Here is a 19,306-nt window from a genome sequence, read left to right as displayed (position 1 = left end):
TTTAAACATTAATTATTTATTTTACATGCAATATAGAAATAAATGAATATAATATTTATTGAGTAGACGCAGTTACATAAAAAATTTTTATTGTCATAGTGTTTGAACCAAATAAAAAAAAATATTATTTTAAGAAAAACTAATAATATATTTTTAATAATATTCTTAATACAAAATAATAAATTTTAAATATTTTTTAAATAATATATATTAACTAAAATAATATAATTATCCAAAATAATATATTATAAATATAATAAAATAACATATTTTAATAAAAAAAATTTTAATAAAAAATTATATAAATATTTGAATATAAATTTTTGTTTCGCACAAAATAAAATTATTATATGTTTGTTTGCTTTTTATGTTGTATATATGTTCTTTTTAATTAAATTTATATAATACAAAATTTTTTTATCATTTTATTCATATTTAATATTTTAATTTTGTTTTACACAAAATAAATTTATATATATATATATATATATATAACACAAAAATTTTTATCATTATGTTTATATTTAATATTATAATTTTATTTCACACAAAACAAAATTTATTTAAATTTTAATATTATATACATAATATATATTTAATATTATAGTTTTATTTCACACAAAACAAAATTTATTTAAATTTTAATATTATATACATAATATATATTTAATATTATTTTTTTTTAAGATTCTAATATATCTTTTTTTTCTAAATTTAGTACATGAATTTTTAACTTATTTTTTATGTATTATTTATTTTAATTCTAAAGTCCAATAACTTTTTTTTATACAGACATATTATTTTTAATATTTATATACTATTTTTTTATTCTGAACTTCAGGCCAATATCTGAGATTTATAAAAAAAAAATCTAAAACTTATAAAAAAATAATTAACCTGATTAGCAGGTTGCCTTTTTAAATCTAGACTATTTAAATAAAATATAATAAATAAAGAGTTCAGATTTAATGAATTCACAAAGTGTGTAACACTCCATACTTAGCAAGGAGCGTTTAAAGATGAGCCTATTTTTAGTCTTACATAAAAAATTAATAACAGAAATTGTTAAAAAAAATTGAAAAGTCTATCGCTCATCGCCATAATCATCCAAATTCTCTTCCCCGAGAATTCGTAACCCCTTTACTATTTCATCATCTTCATACTGAATACTGAAACTACCTTCTTGTCCGTTTGTGACTCTCCCCCCACAAAACGCATCGTTTTGACATAATCTCTTTCGTCATTCAAGCCTCATTCGTAATTTGTTCCTTTTCAGGGTAAAGAAAAGAAAATCTAACCCCTTTTCAGTTCTTCTTCTTTAACACTACTATTTTTCTTTTCCTTTTTACTTTTTCGAGTTTGACACTGAATATTCAAACTACGCTGATTCGGACTCTGCTTCATTTCACATCAAAGATTGTAACTTCACCGCCAAGATTGAACATTTCTCTGGTTGGAAACTTTCTAGGGTTCTTGCCGCCAAAAGAGGGACGTAATCAACATGAGAGCCAAATTGGTTGTGTTCCCCATACGAGGGAGAAACTGGTGCTTCAGCAGATCCATTGATCATTCTCTTAAGAAGAATTCAGCTACTTCTTCCTCCCATTCTCCTTCAACGTTCAAAGAACTGTGGAAGGACGTTAATGTTGGTGATAAACCCTTTAATGCCAAAGCGGAGCTTCTTGCTGATTACTGTGCCAACAAGGTGCCTTTTTTTGTTTCGATCATTGTATTAACTTTGTTTCTTTGTCAATTTCTGTTTCTTGGGTTGTCACATTCTTGTGTGTACTTTCTTAACCAATTGCTTTATTTGGTTGTTTTTGCGGTTAATAGATGAATAAGGCTTGGATTGGTTTGGAAAAAGCACCGGATGGGTCTATCAAGAAGAAGATTCATGGGTTAGTTTGTTACATTGTGGGTTTTGAATGATAATCTTTTAAAAATGTTGAGTACAATATGCATAATATGCTCAAATGTGATTTGAGTTGTTGCAGGTTGGGGTTATGGCTTTTGTCACGGGTTAAGCCCTCAGAGATATTCTTGAAATCTATATCAAAGGAAGTCACTAGCATCGAAGTCATTTACCCTTCAAGGTTGGTGCCGCAGCCTTGTTTTGATGCATACTTGCTTGGTTTTTGGATATGCTGTTCGAAGTTCTGTTGGAATAGTTTAGTAGCTTACTACTCTTAATAGTAGATTCACCTTCGCTATACATTTATTATGGGGTTGATATGTATGGCAATGTTGAGTTTGATTCCTGTGTATGAGCCTTTTAAGAGGTGCTTAGAAACCTTGCCTGATATATGACAATTACAATGTTATTGCAGTCTGAATGCACAACTTGTTCGCCGAAGATTAAGACATATTGCTATGAGGTAATTCTCCCTCAAACACCTGTTCCAAAAAAAAAAAAAAAGAGCAAAAGTTGATGGTGTTGGAACAATAATTTAATCTGGAATCTGTTATTGTAGCTTCCAATTTAATTCTGTATTTAAATGTTCATTGTCATATGAACTATTGTCTCATTTACAGGGGAACAATTATCCACCGGAAATACATGTATGCTACAGTTTCAGTGATTCCATTGACCTCTGCACTGACGGTATGTATGTGCTCGGTGGACTTGTGTTTGGTCTTTAATATCTATCCTTTGCTTCAATTGATGCCCATTCTTAATTGTACATTGTAGGTTTTACCTTTGCCTAATGTCCCATTCTTCTGGGTTTCATTTCGGGCTTATTCTCATTGGAGAGCCCTTCAGGTTTGTAATACTTAGATTTGCAATGCACTTGCAGTTTATTCTTCTCTCTCTATAATAATTTATGGTAATTTGTCTGTTTTGCTGCCACAATCAGAGATGTCTCTACTGCTCATGTTTGTCTTGGCTCTCTACTTTCATATGATAGTGCCATGTTTTATTGTCATGCGCAATCAGTGGGTTCATTTATGCCTAGTATGTTTCGGAAGGGGGCATCATTTGATTTGGAAGGACTTTGAAAATTGAATGGTTCTTGATATATGTTCACTTTCAATTAGGCCAATGGATCCTTATTATTTTTGTATAATGTTTCGAGCTTCTCTTCTGACTTGATTTATCTTGAGTTGTGCATAAGTTTCTGTTATGTTTTTTGTTACCTTCTTAGGGAAGTGAGAAGCTATTCCAACTCGCCTCGGATGGCAGCAAGATGTCTAACACATCGACTCATAAGAAGGAAACTGAGCATAAGGACTCAACCAATAAAACCCATAATAGTTCAGATGAACCACACTTGGTAAGTGTCTCATGCAATCTGATCTATAGAATCAAGACAGACATTGTCAATTGTAATTGATTTAACAATTTGTAAAATATGTTATTATATTTAGAATGCATGTTTCATAGTTTTGTAGGCTTAGAACTATTTTTTAAACCCTTGCTACATTGGATGTGCAAAAGTGAAATTATATTATTGTTTTGCTTAAATGAACATTTGAGTTAATGCTACAATTTTGACCTTTTAATCATATAATTTAGTTCCCAACTAATATCATATCATATTCCCCTCCCCCTCTCTCCAAAGTGTGTAATACTATTGTATGTGCTAACATTCATTTTGTACTTTGTTTTTTCTTTTAATAAATATGACTTAGAAATTGCGGCCATCGGAAAAACTTGAGGATCTTGTTGAACTTGAAGATGGGAAAGACGGCCTGAGTCAAGAAGCCATCACAAAAATCTGCAAGATATATGATTTGAACACCAAAGATGTTCTAAAATACGAGAAGTCTACTTTTTGATCATCACAATTTTGTAATGCAACATGCTATTTTTTTCACCAATTAATTCATTTACATTTTTAGGTGTAACTACATGAATTTTTGTAAGGAGGATTTTACAGAGATACTAACTCGCAAAAAAGTTTTGAGTGCATATTACTCGAGAATAACTTCATCTTTGGTAGTGTAGTTTCAATTGTATGAATGAGAGACTTTGAGTATTGGTCGTGTGTTCTAGTTCAAATTTCTCCCCTTACTATCTTTGGTAAATAAAATAATATATAATAACAAATGAAATGACGGAGATTTAAATAGTGTCATTGTTTCGTATCGTAACCTTGATATTCACTAATTTCTATAATCAACGGTGGTTAAACTTATTTGTCTATTGATTTTAACATTTGAATATGAACTATTTATTTTTAGCTCTAAGTTTTTTTACTCATTTTTTTATTTATCTTTAATTCTATACAATTAAAGCATGGCCAAAACCACCCGATCCCAAAATTTCTTTGTCCAATAATAAGTTTTTGGAGTAAGTAATAATTTATTATTTATTTTATATAAATTTAAACAACAATAACAACAAAAACTTAACGAGATCGAACACATGAATCAAACATCTTTACATCTTATTTTAAATTTATTGATTAAAAAATAATTTAAATGCACAAATTTAATACAATATTAAAATATTTTATTCTATCAGAATTAATTATTTATTATATATTTAATTATTTTATTAAGACAAATTTAATGACTTTAATAATTAATTATTTAATTAAAAATATATAAATTTATTTATAAAAACACAAATATATAATAATTAATTTTTTCATCAATAACATTTTTTATATAGAACTGCACGTAGAAGTAGTGTGTAGAAGCACTTTGTTTATCGCTGCATAAATAAAATGTTTCGATATTTGTTTACACATTATTAAATTGATAAAAAAAATATTTTTTTAATAATTTTTTTTATTTTTTAGTATATTTAACAAATTTTTAATAATAAAATAAAATACTAAACAATAAAAATATCTTTTTTAAGAAATTATAATTTATATTTTTTTAATTATATTTTTTTAAAAAAGATTTTTTTATATAATAAATAAATAAATAAATATTTTTAATTTATTTTATTTAAATATAATTAATAATTTTTTTATATAATATATCCAAATATAAAATTATTCTTATTTTTATAAAAAATTTTAAAAAAATATTATTTAAAATAAATCTTTTTTGAGAATGGCGGCAACGAATCCCTCTCCGCACAACTTCAATTCCAAATCCCTTCTTGGGTTTCGCTTCTCTCTCAAGCAAGTTCCCAACTTAATCCTTTTCATCACAGTCCGAAGAAGAAGAAGAGCTTCTTCCCACAGCGTCCGATCGAAATGGCAATTGAACACGAAGACGAACTCAAGGAGGAGAAGAACCCTAGACTCCTTGACGAAGATGACATCGCCCTCCTCAAAACCTATGTATGTAACCCCCTTTTCCTTTTTCTTCCTCTCTCTAAAACCCTAATTCCCAATTATTCCCTATGTATGTGTTTGACGTACTATATTAATCCCAATTGAATCGAGGTCTTACTTGTTTTCGTTTCAGCTGCTACTCGTATTTAAACTATTAGTGGTTGTGGGGGAAAAAAATGAATATGTTTATCTGATTTCAATTGATTATGATTTTCGATGGTGGTGGTTAGTTAAAGTCTATAACTTTGAGCTCAGTGTATTTAGTTTTGAACTGTATAAAGTTGAAGGCTTCCTCTTACTGTCTCTAGTTCTGATTATGAGCTTTTTGGATGCCAAGGGTTTTTAGGTTGCTGATTGGGATTTGTGTGATTGTTGTTTTTTTGTAATGGTTATGTAAATTTGAGATTTTAGTTGTATCTAGCTTGAAAAGATAATGAGGGTGCCCAATCAGAGGATTTAGTTATCAATTAAGGTATATGGTATCTCAATGGCTTAAGGTAGAATGAGGCCATGATAATTTGTATGCAAAATTGTTTTTTAAGAAAAGGTTTAGATTTTGATGGTTTAACTATATATGTGGTTTACAATAGGGCACTATAGCATTTTCTGATTCATGCAGCTGAATCTTCCTGTTGAGAAAAGCTTGAATGCTATTGTTTTAAAAGAGCATTTTCTGATTTGTCAATTTATGTGTAAGTTGTTGAATGCCTTTCTTCCATAGTTTAAAGGGAAATAAGTAATAGTTTGATACAGAGATGGTTTCCTCATTTATTGATGCTTGACTTCCTCTTGGATTCTCTATATTGTTGTTCACCAAAAATGCTTTTCCTTTGATCATTGGTTTTCTCATCATTGGTGTGTTTCAAACAGACTTTGACAATATATTTTATGTATGCAGGGTTTGGGACCATACTCCACTAGTATTAAAAAAGTTGAGAAGTAAATCAAAGATATGGCAAAGAAAGTGAATGACTTACGTGGTATGTGCAAAATATTTAGCTTGTTACTGCACATCTTAGTTTCTTGGTAGATCTTTCTGTTGTTAAATTAAATAAGTTGCATTTTGTCTGGAATCAAGATGTAGCTGTTGCGGATTATCTTTGTTTCCTGTTTTGATGACTATAAATGGTTGTTAATTTAGTATCCTTCTCCTATCCCGAAATTTATCACGTCTTCCACATAAGTGGTGTCATTAGTTTGTGCCCATTCATCAAAGTAAACTGGTCTCAAGAAATGAACATCTGCCATTTTCATTGCTGTTTACATTTTCAGTGTCTTAGATGTTAGCCTCCTCTTGTGGTAATAGGTATCAAGGAATCTGATACTGGTTTAGCCGCACCAAGCCAGTGGGATCTTGTGTCTGATAAGCAAATGATGCAGGAGGAGCAGCCTCTTAAGGTCCTTTTTTTTTTTTGGCAGTTGGGGAGCGGGTGGGATTGATTTTCTTCATATGTTTTAAATTTCATACAATTTTTAACTATTATTTGTTTAACAGGTGGCAAGGTGCACAAAGATTATAAATCCAAACTCCGAAGATGCTAAATATGTTATCAATGTGAAACAGATTGCTAAGGTGCCTATACTGTTACCTATTTTTGGATAATTTGTTTGTTTTCAAGATGTTCAGCTTCACTTGATGAACATAACTTGCATCTCAATGATTTGCAAGCATTATGAAATCCAAATGTGATGCCAAGTTTCTTCATTTTGTTCATTTCTTGAACTTGGGTCTAATGTTCCTTTTGCTTTATTGATGACAGTTTGTTGTTGGCCTTGGTGACAAAGTTTCCCCCACTGACATAGAGGAAGGGATGTGTGTTGGGTATGTCTTTTATCAGTAAATTTAATAAAAATAATAAAATATAACCATGTAAGAAAGAGGAACTTTATTATCATGTGTGCTTTTTGTTTGACCTTCATATTATAATTGCAGGGTTGATAGAAACAAATATCAGATTCAAATTCCTTTTGCCACCAAAGATTGATCCGAGTGTTACCATGATGATGGTTGAAGAGAAGCCTGATGTGACATATAATGATGTTGGTGGTTGTAAAGAGCAGATTGAAAAGATGCGAGAAGTAAATACTACAAAATTCTCCATTTTCTAAATTATAATAAAGGACATAAATAATATTACGTCGCACTAAATTATTAATTTCCTTTCTAGGTGGTTGAAGTTCCTATGCTTCATCCAGAGAAATTTGTCAAGCTTGGGATTGACCCTCCAAAGGGAGTTCTTTGTTATTGTCCCCCGAGATCTGGCAAAACACTTCTAGCAAGGGCTGTGGCTAATAGGACTGATGCTTGTTTTATAAGGGTTATTGGAAGTGAACTGGTTCAGAAATATGTTGATGAGGGAGCTCGGATGGTTTGGGAACTATTTCTGGTAAATATTTTCCTAGGACCTGTGTTTAGCTTTTGATCATTGTTTGATATATCATTCAAGTAAAATTGTTATCTCCTGCAGATGGCTCGTTAAGAAGGCTTGCATTGTCTTTTTTGATGAAGTTGATGCAATTGCTGGTGCAAGGTTTGATGATGGTGTTGGGGGTGACAATGGGGTTCACCGCACAATGCTTGAAATTGTGAATCAGCTTGATGGGTTTGATGCTTGTGGAAACATCAAAGTTCTCATGGCAACCAACAGGTTGGTTGATTTGCCCATCAAATTATTTTGCCCCTTTATTTCAATGTTTTTATAGATGTTTTGATGAGAATGATCAAGTATGCACTTAAATTTGTTATTTTCAAACCCTGTAAGGTGCTAGATGTCTGATCATTTATGGCTTTTTTGTTAGACCCGACACGCTAGATCCGGCACTACTACGGCCTGGACGATTGGATCAGTAAAGTGGAATCTGGTCTTCCTGATTTAGAAAGTAGGACACAGATATTCAAGATTCACACAAGAACCATGAACTGCGAAAGGGACATCCGTTTCGAACTTCTAGCTCGGCTTTGCCCGAATTCCACTGGTGAGAATTCCGCTAAAACTTGGCGATTCTTAATTTTGGCCCATACTTTTTAACCACACTAACACTGTTAAGTATCTCAGCATTGTGGATAGTATTCTTAACTTAGGCCCATACTGTTAATGCATTTCTATTTCGGCATTATCTATATTTCATGTTCCAGTTTCTGTTCTTTTTCAAGCCCTCCAGCCACACTGAGAAATACTTGGAATGTTTCTTGAGCGAATTTCATAACTCTGTGGTTCCATTTTACTCCATTCTCGGTTGCTAGTAGACATTGATTTTCTTGTTTATCTTCAGGAGCTGATATAAGGAGTGTGTGCACCGAAGCCGGTATGTACGGAATCCGGGCCAGAAGGAAGACTGTAACAGAGAAGGACTTCCTTGAGCAGTAAACAAAGTGATTAAGGGATACCAGAAGCTCAGTGCAACTCCGAAGTATATGGTCTACAACTGAGTTCATTCTTTTGTTGCCTATTCCTATAAGAGACCAGTTTAGCATAAAAATGTTTCAAGGGGCATATGGTTATTATTTTCATCAGTAGTTTGTGAAACTTGCATGTTGGAATGCATACTTTTAAGGTTTACTCTCTTGAATCCATGTACCAAACTTTTTTCCCTTGTTATAAAACGTTCAAATTGTTTTGTGAGTGTTGTTGCTAGTTCTTCCTTTGCTAGATTCACAATGACAGCACACTAAAGTATGGATTTGATGGAAATTAATTTGCCATTATTATTTTGGGAAAATTGGAACAACAAAGTTATCAAAGGAGTAATTGAATAATTTCTGTGTACAATAATTGCACATATTTAGCATAGAAAGTTGACATTGAAATTACAATGCTATGACTGACTAATTTTAGTGCATAATTCATCACGTTAACATATTAATATTTTTCATCAGATTTCAATAATTAACTTATTTTAATGTATCATATACTAGGTTAGACTTCATATATTTAAGTTATCCCCGTCAAACTATTTTCTTCAGCGGATAATATTTATTAGAATTTGACATTTTTCTAAATTTTTGTATTGAAATATCAATTTAAGTATCCAATTACATATCGTCACGTACTTTTTGCGTTGTGACTGATCATGCAAAAAATAGGTGTGTATAATAAGGATTAAGGAATCAAAAAATGAGAGCATCAACGTTGTGGTGCAACCGTGCAAGACGCAAAACCATAAACCCTTTGCATCGCGCTGTTACCGTTCTCACGATCCTCTTCATAAATGGCTTCAGCGTGCAGCAGAATCGCGCAAAGAGCAGCTTCATTTTCTTCCATAAAATCAACCATCAAATCCACTCTTCGCTCTTCATCCTTCTCCAACACCGCCACCACTACTTCTCCTCTTCGCCGATCCATTTTAACCAGGTTTCTTTTCCACTGTGTCGTTATTTCCAAGTTCCCAAGGAAAACTAACTCCTCAAAAGCTCGAAATTTTTATTCCAGTGTTGTTCTCGTTGTGATTGTTGTTGTAGGGTTGCTCCGGAACTGAGATGCGCGCAGTCGATGCTGCCACTGCATAGTGCGGTTGCGACGGCGAGGATGACGTCATGCCTGAGAACATCTCGGAGCTGCCGAGCGCTATCACAGGGTACTCTCTGCTGCACCTCTCCCAGCCTCTAATACTTACTTTTTCCTCCATAAAAATTCTTCAACTGTGAGTTGCTAGTTTCCTTGCTTCATAGATTGAAATTTCTCTGTGAATTGTACTGAGTAACATGTTTAGATATTGGATTAGCTTTGATGAAGGATGCATTTTTTCCCCTTCCTAATATGCTGCTCTAAACATAGAAGGAGGAAATCTGAAAACACAACTAAGCTCTTGAAGTGGAAAAGACATTGTTATATATGGACTAAAGGAATGTATGTTTATTATTTAAGAATCGAACTACTACAATACGGATGAACCAACAGTAGTTACATGGAAAGGGTTAGATAGATTGCTCGGATGAAATCGAGATTTTGTACTGTGAGTTGATAGAAAGTTGCATTGGGTTTTTGGACTTTGTAGAACCACTGGATCCTCTTATTGGTTTCTATCACAATCTTGAAATGTAGTGTGTCTCTGCTCAATCTATCTAGAACATTTTTAAATGTTTTGGAAGGTGGAACAGCCTCACGCATGGTCTAATTTGACTCTTAATTTATAGTGGGGGCATTGTTAGCTGGGTAGATTGGTTGTGTATAAAACAGTTTGAAGGCCAAAAAGTACAAAGTGAATGCGATGTTATCAACTAACTATAAAATTTGGTTCCTGCAGGCACATAGATAATTGGGAGCTTGCAGGACCAGTCACTTTTGACCTACTGCCTCATTACCAAGTATGAAAAGATTAAGTGTTCTTTTAACATTTAATAATAATCTCTTTAGCAATCTTATAATACAGCCGTATCTGTTTCATAAAAATGTTGTGCTTTTTTCACAAAATGTACGTTAGGATAATGGATTTCATATTTTCATGTGCAGTAATGCCCTCCTGTTTTCTTTTGTTTTGGAATTGAAAACTGAAAACTGAAATTAAGAAGTTTTACCAGTGAAAATTGTGAAGTCAATTTAAGCATCACTTCTAGAATAATTGACAACATTCATTCCTTTTTCTTCACTCAATATTTTCTTGCTAAGGCCTTGAGGTTGAGTATCTTGCACTTGCAATCAATTGTTCTTTGAAAGAGGTCTGGTGATTTCCTTTAGAAAACCCCAAATGACTAGTTCTTTGATATTTTTCATGTACTTAAAATGTAATAAATGTGATGAACAATTAAAACATTAGATGGAGGTATTTTTGGTAATCTATTTCAATTTGATACGTTAAGGAAGCCTATAGAAGTCCTTGTAAGGAGGAAGGAGAGTGGATATGCTAGTCTAATGGAAGCGGTGGAGGGAGATTTGGAAACCATAACTATTAAAACAATTTAGAACTTAGCAATCTAAATATGAAGAGGATTTCATGCGTCTTCTAATCATTGTTTGTTGCCAAACTCATCTATTGGGTCAAGACTTAGTAAATTGTGGTAGTAGTTGTATTTTGGTTTGATGTCCCATTGGATTAGTCGCAATGTTTCTTCCATCCATTAATTAGTGTGATGATTCTGGTGTGGTGGATACAATTAGATTAAGTTTTCATTGAGGTCAATTTATTACAATACTTTCACTGCTCCTTAACCTTAACAAATAACATATATGTGATTTTAATAAGAAATCTTCAAATTAATAAAGCAACCATGCTACGCAATGGTTACACCACATCTTTCTTTTGTGTTATCGATCTGTTGGTATAAATCTCCTCCATAATTTACTGGTGGGATATATTAAGAAATGAAAGGAAAAATATAAGGAAACTGAAATTAGGAGTGCATTAATGTTGAATAGATAATCAAGTACTGTTATTGAACAAACTGATTTTAGGATGAGGACATTTGACTTAAAATTTATATAAATCAGATTATCCTTTTATAGTAACAAAGTATACGGTTGGTAGTTAACATAACTGCTACTTTCACCAGATGGAATTGATTGGACGTGAGGCATGCATGCTGTTCTTAAGGTGGGATATTTTTCTTTGCTGTCCGAAGCACTTGGAGAATAATAGATAATAGTCACCTCATAATATGTGTCTACTGTCCATACATGTTTGTGACTAAAATTGTACAAACACCATTGCTATGGATTAATGGATCCTAGATCTTCCAGTTGCCATAGGAATTTTATGTTGTTTGAAGTTGATCTGTTGATGTTCTTTCACTCTGGCTCGTTGATTTATGTAAGCATTCTTTATTTTCTCCAGGATGTTTCTAACTAAGACTTTGTTCATTTGTTCTATAGAGCTCGGTCTATCAGTTCCAAGGTGACAAGCTAGAAGTGAGACCGAAGAAAGCGTTTTACATTTGTGAGGTTAGATTTTGTAATTCTGCTACCCAAAAGCGGCTATACTCAATGTAATTTTTTCAGGCTGCGAGAATGATTTTGTTGCTGAATAATGGTTACTTGCCCTATGAATTTGATTAATCAATATGCTTAATTAAAACAATCTGTGTTTTATCAAGAAATGAAGATCATGTATAAGAATTGAGGTAGACTGATGTTTGAGTGGAAATCGATACTTGTATCATATCTAATTTCTATTATCATATCTAATTTACTGCCATTAAATACTTTCCAAGAATTTAAATGTATTTGTTTTGGGCTGAAACAAATGTTTTTTTTTTTCAATTCCATTAATAAAAATGAAGGCTAAGTACCTGTTGATAGTCAAACACCATAACCAAACACATCAAATAAAAACTACACTTCTAGCTAATGAATATGCAACAATATATATCACACTTCTGATATTGATAACATTAACGGTCTTGTAAGTTCGGATTTTTTATTTTAATTTTAAATCCACTTCTATCCGGTTTCTTTTTTGTATAGTTTTCATTGGTGCTAACTCTAGCCCTACAAAATTCTTTTATACAACCACCTAGTATAATATACATATTGCACAAAGACACTAAAACGAAGTTACAATACAGTCCCAAGAAACAAACAAAAAATTGTGCCACCTGCAAAGCATGAAGAATAATATTGTAACAACATTAGCAAATTCCAACCTCTTCAAAATGTTACTTCACCCCTTGAATGATACTGCAAATATCCAATTATGTCACACTTTATTAACATGGGTGGTAGTTTCGGACTTGAAATACGTCTATGGAAATACTCTTGACGTTCCGAAGCATGTTTAACAGTCTTGTTATGGCTTAATAACAAGCCAGAAGATGGAGGAAACAAAAAAGGCTTTTCGGGAAGAGGACTATCATCTGATAGCTTAACCCAAGGTTAGAGTATAGATTCAGATAATCCAATAGCATGTTTATATTCATAAGGAATGTTGCCTAGGCCGTCGAGCATAAAATCATCATTCGAACTATCACTTGCATTGGTCGCAACAAAAAAAAAGAACTATCACTTGCATTCGATTTGGAATCTAATTTGATAAATCTAATTTGATATCAAATTTCTGTGTGCAATTGCACATATTTACATGATAGAAAGGAGCTTAGAAGCTTAACATTCAAATTATGACGTTATGACTAATTTTAGTGCATAATTCATCACGTTAACATCATATTAATATTTTTCATCAGATGTCTAACTAATTTATTTTAATGTATCATGTACTAAGTTAGACTTCATAGATTTAAATTATCCCCTTCAAATTATTTTTTTCAGTGCAATTTATTAAAACTTGACAAGTTTCTAAATTTTTGTATTTAAATATTTATAAAATAAGGAACTAAAAATTGAGCATCGTAGTAGCAGCTAGAGAAATTTTGAAAGAAGGGCTTGTATTGTATGGAAAGTCAAAGAATAAATTATCATTTGTACTTATAAAAGATGCAGACGTTGACAAATATACTCATATAAAAAAGAAACGACGATTGTAATTATAGAAAATGACCTTCGTGTGTCAAAAGTATCCGGACGTTGGTTACGCAATTGGTCCATTAGTATCCGAACCTACGTGGCAACAAAACCTATTCGAACCTATCTACGTGTACTCTAACATTTTTTTGGTAAAGAAATTGGACAAAAGCTCCACACTACTGTGTGCGCTGGCAGAGCTCAATCGTCGCCACCACCACTGCCCAAAGTCGGAGAAGACGATCGACGCACCTCCATGCCGCAACAAATAATTTGCCCCGTCTAATTGCTATGAGTCAGAAGAACTGAGGAGCATAGCAAGTGATGAAAATGCATATCAGCCTCCAATTTTTTCTCAGAGCAATGTTAATGCTCTTGTTAGGCAAGTCCGGTTGGAGTTGGGGATAGAGTTTGAAACACTTAATCAATTTAGAAAGGCAGTCTGGAAGTTTAACGTCAACCTTGGAAGAAACATATTCTTTCCTCATTGTGACTCAACCAAAAGCAAGGCAATATGCTATGATGAGGATTTTTCCTGACAAATATACTGTGCTAAGAGGTCATTTCTTCTGAGTTATCAGGTGAAGACTTTTGTTAATGAACATACATGCAGCAAAGACAATCATTGTAAGTTAGCTGATGAAAAATGAGTTGTTGATGAATTGGAGAAGAGAATAAGGTTGCAACCAAGTTTGATAGTGAGGGACATTGATCAATCCTTTAGAGCTGAGTATGATGTGTTGATCAATGAGAGAAAAATTTACAGATCCATGGTCAAAGCAAAGGAGAGAATTGAGGATTCTAAGATTTCTCAGTATGCAAGACTTCGTGACTATGCAAAAGAGATACTCAAGACTAACCCAAGTTCCACAGTGAGAATCCACACAAATCCACAACCTGATTCAAAGAACAAGAAACCATTTTCATAGAAAACAATGATATCAAAATACACCCTTCCTATATTTTGATCACTAAATATAAGTTACAAGCTACACAAAACATCACCCCTAAGGCTATGGTTGCAAGCAACAATCTGCTCCTTTTAATTTTAGCCTTAACTTTTTCCACCTTCCTTGTCATCATCGATAAAACCTCATGATTTTCTCCTCTAACTGTAATAATTGTTAACCCATCTTCATGTCTCGCATGAGAACGCTCCATATTTCTTTTAACTAACGATTTTTCCGGACTCTTCCAACCTTCTTCGATCTCATCCACCCACACAAAATATTTGCAGTCTCTTGCCTGGAACATCAACATATATACCCACCCTAGTGTCAATTAAAATTCAAATAAAAAGGGGAACTTTCACAAAAAAAAAAAAAAAAACGCATATCCATTACCTTCCAGAGAGGACATCAGATGAACCATCTATTTGGATTTGTCATCGTGCCAGACTCCATCAACGCAACCTTCAGCTCACAGAAGCATCTCCCGTCAAGCTTCTTTCCCTTCTTCTTCTTCTTCTTCTTCTTCTTCTTCTTCTTCTTCTTCTTCTTCTTCTTCTTCGAACCCGAAGCGTTGTTGCAACTTGCATTACTTGTAACGAAGTTAAAATTGCGCAGAAACATCTCTTAGGGTTAAAGGGTTGTCCTCTACCATGGTTCGTATTTTAGGACCAACGTAAAATATAATGCTGTTAATTTCTAGGGCAAGTTCAAATTGGAGAAGAAAGGGATCCAGAAAAAAAGGGATGATTGGAGAAGAAAGGGATGCTAGGGTTTGAATCTTTGTATTACCTGACTCTAAAACACTCATATGTCAAAGTAACAATAGACGTATATAGATTTGGGAGGTTTTTATTGACACGTAGCTTCGGATACTAACGAAGCAAATGCGTAACTAATGTTTGGATAATTTTGCCACATGGAGGTTATCTTCTGTGGTTATAATTGTCGTTTCTTTCTTATATGAATACAATTGTCAACGCTTGCATCTTTCATGGGTACAAATGGTAATTTATTTGAAAGTCCTAATAGGGTTGACATACAACATACAATGATAAAATAACTTAGGTTTATATATGATTTTGATCTTTATAAAATATTTTTTTGTTTTGGTTTTTGTAAATTTTATTCTTTGTTTTGATCTAGTAAATTTTTAAGGATTTTCACTTTAGTCTTTGTTGAGTTTAGACAACTAAACCATGATTAAAGTGATGACTAAATATTATTGGGATATATATCAAATTGGTTGTGTGATGTATTTTGTTTAGCGTGCAGAAAAATAATTTGATCCAACTGGCTCAAGAAGAATGAAACAGGCCCATTAAGCATGAACAAGCCCACATACACATACACACACTCTAGCCCATTATTATATTAAACATAACCAAACTTTGTTTCATTACAAGCTGCTGAACCATATGAGAGAAAAGAAGAAAAGTGAGCGCATATCCACTTCAAGCCCAACTCGGTGATCCATAACCAAATCTCACACTCCTAAACTTATACTTCGATTCATTTGAATCTTCTTTCACTTTCATCGAACAAACAAACTCTCTCTTCTCTCTCTTCCCATTTTCTTTCTATTCACATCAATCTCTGAATCAGGAAAGAAGAAAGAGGAAAGATCTGGAGCTAGGGCAAAAAGAAAAACGAAAAGCTAGCTTCCATTTTCAAGCAAGAAGGAAAAGTAAAAAGGCTACAACAAAAGAAAGATCTCAACGCAAAAAAGAATCACAAAAAAGGTTATTTCCTCATTTATGCTTCAACGAGAAACCGTGAAGAAAAACACTTATGTCCTAAGCACTGTTCAAGAAATTATGAAGGTTGTGAAGTCAAAGGTGCTCAATGGTTCATCAACAGGGATGAAACAAACTTAGGGCCAAAGCAAATATCAACGGCTCAAAGTCAAGAAGTTTGAAGAAAAATGATGAAAAAGAAAGTTATGGTAGCATGTTAATGCCTCGATCCTCTCTCTTTACTTTGACTAAACCGCTGTGGATTCTGATTGTTGGAGAAGAAGACAAACCATGTGTTGAAGATGCCTCAAGCCATGGAAGCTTTACTCCTCTAAAATATGGGTGAACGACCAAGGATTGATGCAAGAGAGCAAGAGCACTAGTTTCGATTCCCATAGCTCCCTGAGCTATTCTTATTCTTCTCCTTCATGTTCTTCATTTAGTATATTTTTTGTTAGTTTAGTATGTCTAAGTTTCATTGAAAAAAGGCAAACATGGTAAGGTTTGTAAAAAAAAAAGCCAATTAGTGGAAAAAGGCAGAGAGTTAAGCTTGGAGAAAAAGCCTAAGTTATTTTAGAAATCCTTTGTTAGTATTCTGTTTTGTATCATGATCCTGAGGGGATTTCCTTGCAAGTTGGGTTAGTACTTTGCAATTGAAAGCTAGGGTGAGTCCTAGTCAAGTTTAGATTGGGTTAGAAATTGGACTTATCCCAGATAAGATTGGGTAAATCCTAGAGAGAATTAGTGTTTGTAATCTGTTAAAAAGATAGTGAAATTTTATCATTATTGTGATAGAGACTGGATTTAGGCTACATTGCACTAAGTAGCCGAACCAGAATACATCTGTGTGTCACTCTCTACTCTCTTCTCTGTTACTAGTTCTGCTATATTAGAGACAAAAATAAAGTATCTCTTGATTTCTCTACTCAGCAATATTTTTTTTCTATTACTATTCCTTCAAGCAACTCTATTCTGGCTCCTACCGTGTTAGGAGACAAAATCAAAGTATCTCATGTATTCTCTTAACAGAAAGCAAAGTTACAAGCAAAGTTAAAAGGAGGCCAAGATTCAATCCTCCCTTTTCTTAGCCACTGATTACCATCATTTGGTATCAGAGCTTGATCTCACAGAGACCAAACTTTGTTGCTTGGAGAAAAGATTCTGATCGCTAGCAACGATGGTTCAAACCTAGTGGCTTACAACTGACAAAAGGACAGTCCAACAACATACCTTCATTCTTCAATGAAGAAAACTACAACTATTGGAAAGAAAGAATGAAGATCTTTGTTCAGTCAGTAGACTACAACCTATGGAAGATAATCATGAATGGTTTCCAAATCTCCATTAAAACTAGCGCTGACGGAATTGTCTTTCCCAAAACTGAAGCTGAATAGAATGATGATGACAAGAAAAAGGTAGAACTTAATGCCAAGGTTGTCAACATGCTAAACTGTGCAATCAGCTTCGAGGAATACCGAAAAGTTTTAAGATGCAAAACAGCAAAGGAGATTTGGGATAAGATCCAAGTCACACACGAAGAAACTATTCAAGTCAAGCAAATCAAGATCGACATGCTGTATAAAGAATATGAGATGTTCTCTATGAAGGAAGGCGAATCCATTGATGACATGTTTGAAAGATTCTCCATCATCAGCAACGGCTTAGATGCTATGGAAATTACATACTCTGAATATATGCTAGTGAGAAAGGTCCTAAGAAGTCTAACAAAAGAGTGAAAAACTAAGGCTATAGTCATATCGTAATAGTTGTTCAGATGACGAGTTTGTATTTTTCGCTAGGAAACTCAGAAGAATGATGAAACTAAGAGGAAGAAGGATTTAAGCAAGGTATTTGTCACAACTGTAAGGAAGCGGGATACTACAAATACGATCATCCAAAATTGAAGAAAGAATACAAGACCCAAAAAGACAAGAAGAAGGGACTTATGGTCTCTTGGAAAAATATGGAGAATGATTCGGATGAAGAAGAAGATTCTGACAACAGCTCTCAAGCTTGCCTCATGGCCGACCACAGCCAATCTGATGAGTTTTTCCTAGCATCCAAGAAGAAGGATGAGATGTGGTACTAGGATAGTAGATGCTCTAGGCATATGACCGGGAAAGTCTACTTTGTTCATCAAACTTGATAAATATGATGGAGGTTTTGTGACTTTTGGTGATAATGGTAAAGATGAAATTCTGGCCATAGGTAAAGTGGGTAAAAGTTTCTCTTCTTTCATTAATGATGTATTCCTAGTTGATGGATTAAAACACAATCTACTAAACCTTAGCCAACTATGTGACTTAGGATATTTGGTTATTTTCAAGAAATTGGTATGCTTAGTTGTGTGTGAAAAATTCGATAAAATTTTGTTTGAAGTTAAAAGATACAACAATGTGTATGGACTTACTTTAGATGAACTAAAATCACAAAATGTATCATGTTTTACTTCTATAGAATCCAAAAAATGGCTATGGTATAAGAATTAGGACATGCAAGCATGTCTCAAATTTCTAAACTTATAAAGAAAAATTTGGTTAGAGGTCTTCCTAACATAAAATTCGACAAAGACATCACTTGTGATGTTTGTCGATTGGGCAAACAAATTAAATTCTTTTTTAAGCCCAAGGATGACATCTCAACCAAAAGGCCATTGAAAATGCTACACATTGATCTTTTTGGTACTACTAAAACTCAAAGCTTAGGAGGCAAACATTATGGCTTAATAGTGGTTGATAACTATTCTAGATATGGATGGGCTCTTTTCTTGGCTCATAAAAATAATACTTTCATTATTTTTTAATTCTATGCAAAAAGATCCAAAATGAAAAAGGATTTGAAAATTGTTAGCATAAGAAGTGATCATAGAAAAGAGTTTGAAAATCAAGATTTTAAAATTTTTTGTGATAAATTTGGAATCTCATAAATTTTCATGTCTTAAAACCCCCCAACAAAATGGAGTTGTTGAAAGGAGAAATAAAAGTCTCCAAGAAATGGCT

The 19,306-nt window shown here is 33.1% G+C and overlaps 2 protein-coding genes and 1 pseudogene across 2 annotated transcripts; all 3 read left to right on the top strand.

Moving 5' to 3' along the window:
- Positions 1-1,097: 1,097 nt before the first annotated feature.
- On the top strand, positions 1,098-3,974 carry LOC130954791 (uncharacterized protein C23H3.12c-like). The gene is made up of 9 exons (XM_057881556.1): positions 1,098-1,277; positions 1,469-1,705; positions 1,834-1,898; positions 1,995-2,093; positions 2,328-2,375; positions 2,533-2,602; positions 2,690-2,761; positions 3,144-3,272; positions 3,631-3,974. Exons 2-9 carry the CDS (start codon positions 1,502-1,504, stop codon positions 3,775-3,777), a joined length of 834 nt encoding a protein of 277 aa, XP_057737539.1. The 5' UTR covers positions 1,098-1,277; positions 1,469-1,501; the 3' UTR covers positions 3,778-3,974.
- A 1,045-nt stretch (positions 3,975-5,019) lies between these two features.
- On the top strand, positions 5,020-8,664 carry LOC130955815 (26S proteasome regulatory subunit 7-like; annotated as a pseudogene).
- A 7-nt stretch (positions 8,665-8,671) lies between these two features.
- On the top strand, positions 8,672-12,282 carry LOC130954794 (protein NONRESPONDING TO OXYLIPINS 2, mitochondrial-like). Its single transcript, XM_057881559.1, has 4 exons — positions 8,672-8,789; positions 9,319-9,586; positions 9,694-9,875; positions 12,041-12,282. The coding sequence occupies exons 2-3, from the start codon at positions 9,444-9,446 to the stop codon at positions 9,839-9,841; spliced, it is 291 nt and encodes a 96-aa protein (XP_057737542.1). The 5' UTR covers positions 8,672-8,789; positions 9,319-9,443; the 3' UTR covers positions 9,842-9,875; positions 12,041-12,282.
- Positions 12,283-19,306: the final 7,024 nt, after the last annotated feature.

Source organism: Arachis stenosperma, chromosome 10 (genome assembly GCF_014773155.1).
Source record: "Arachis stenosperma cultivar V10309 chromosome 10, arast.V10309.gnm1.PFL2, whole genome shotgun sequence".
NCBI classification, from domain to species: Eukaryota; Viridiplantae; Streptophyta; class Magnoliopsida; order Fabales; family Fabaceae; genus Arachis; species Arachis stenosperma.
The sequence above is the reverse complement of the archived record's forward strand: the minus strand, read 5'-3'. Positions and strand labels throughout refer to the sequence as shown.

Excerpts from the sequence above, each read along its gene's own strand:
- LOC130954791 (XM_057881556.1), top strand. The coding sequence starts at position 1,502 with ATGAGAGCCAAATTGGTTGTGTTCCCCATACGAGGGAGAAACTGGTGC. Across the intron at positions 2,094-2,327 it reads GAAGTCATTTACCCTTCAAG|TCTGAATGCACAACTTGTTC; the intron begins GTTGGTGCCGCA and ends ATGTTATTGCAG. Across the intron at positions 2,603-2,689 it reads CATTGACCTCTGCACTGACG|GTTTTACCTTTGCCTAATGT; the intron begins GTATGTATGTGC and ends TGTACATTGTAG.
- LOC130954794 (XM_057881559.1), top strand. The coding sequence starts at position 9,444 with ATGGCTTCAGCGTGCAGCAGAATCGCGCAAAGAGCAGCTTCATTTTCT. Across the intron at positions 9,587-9,693 it reads CGCCGATCCATTTTAACCAG|GGTTGCTCCGGAACTGAGAT; the intron begins GTTTCTTTTCCA and ends TTGTTGTTGTAG.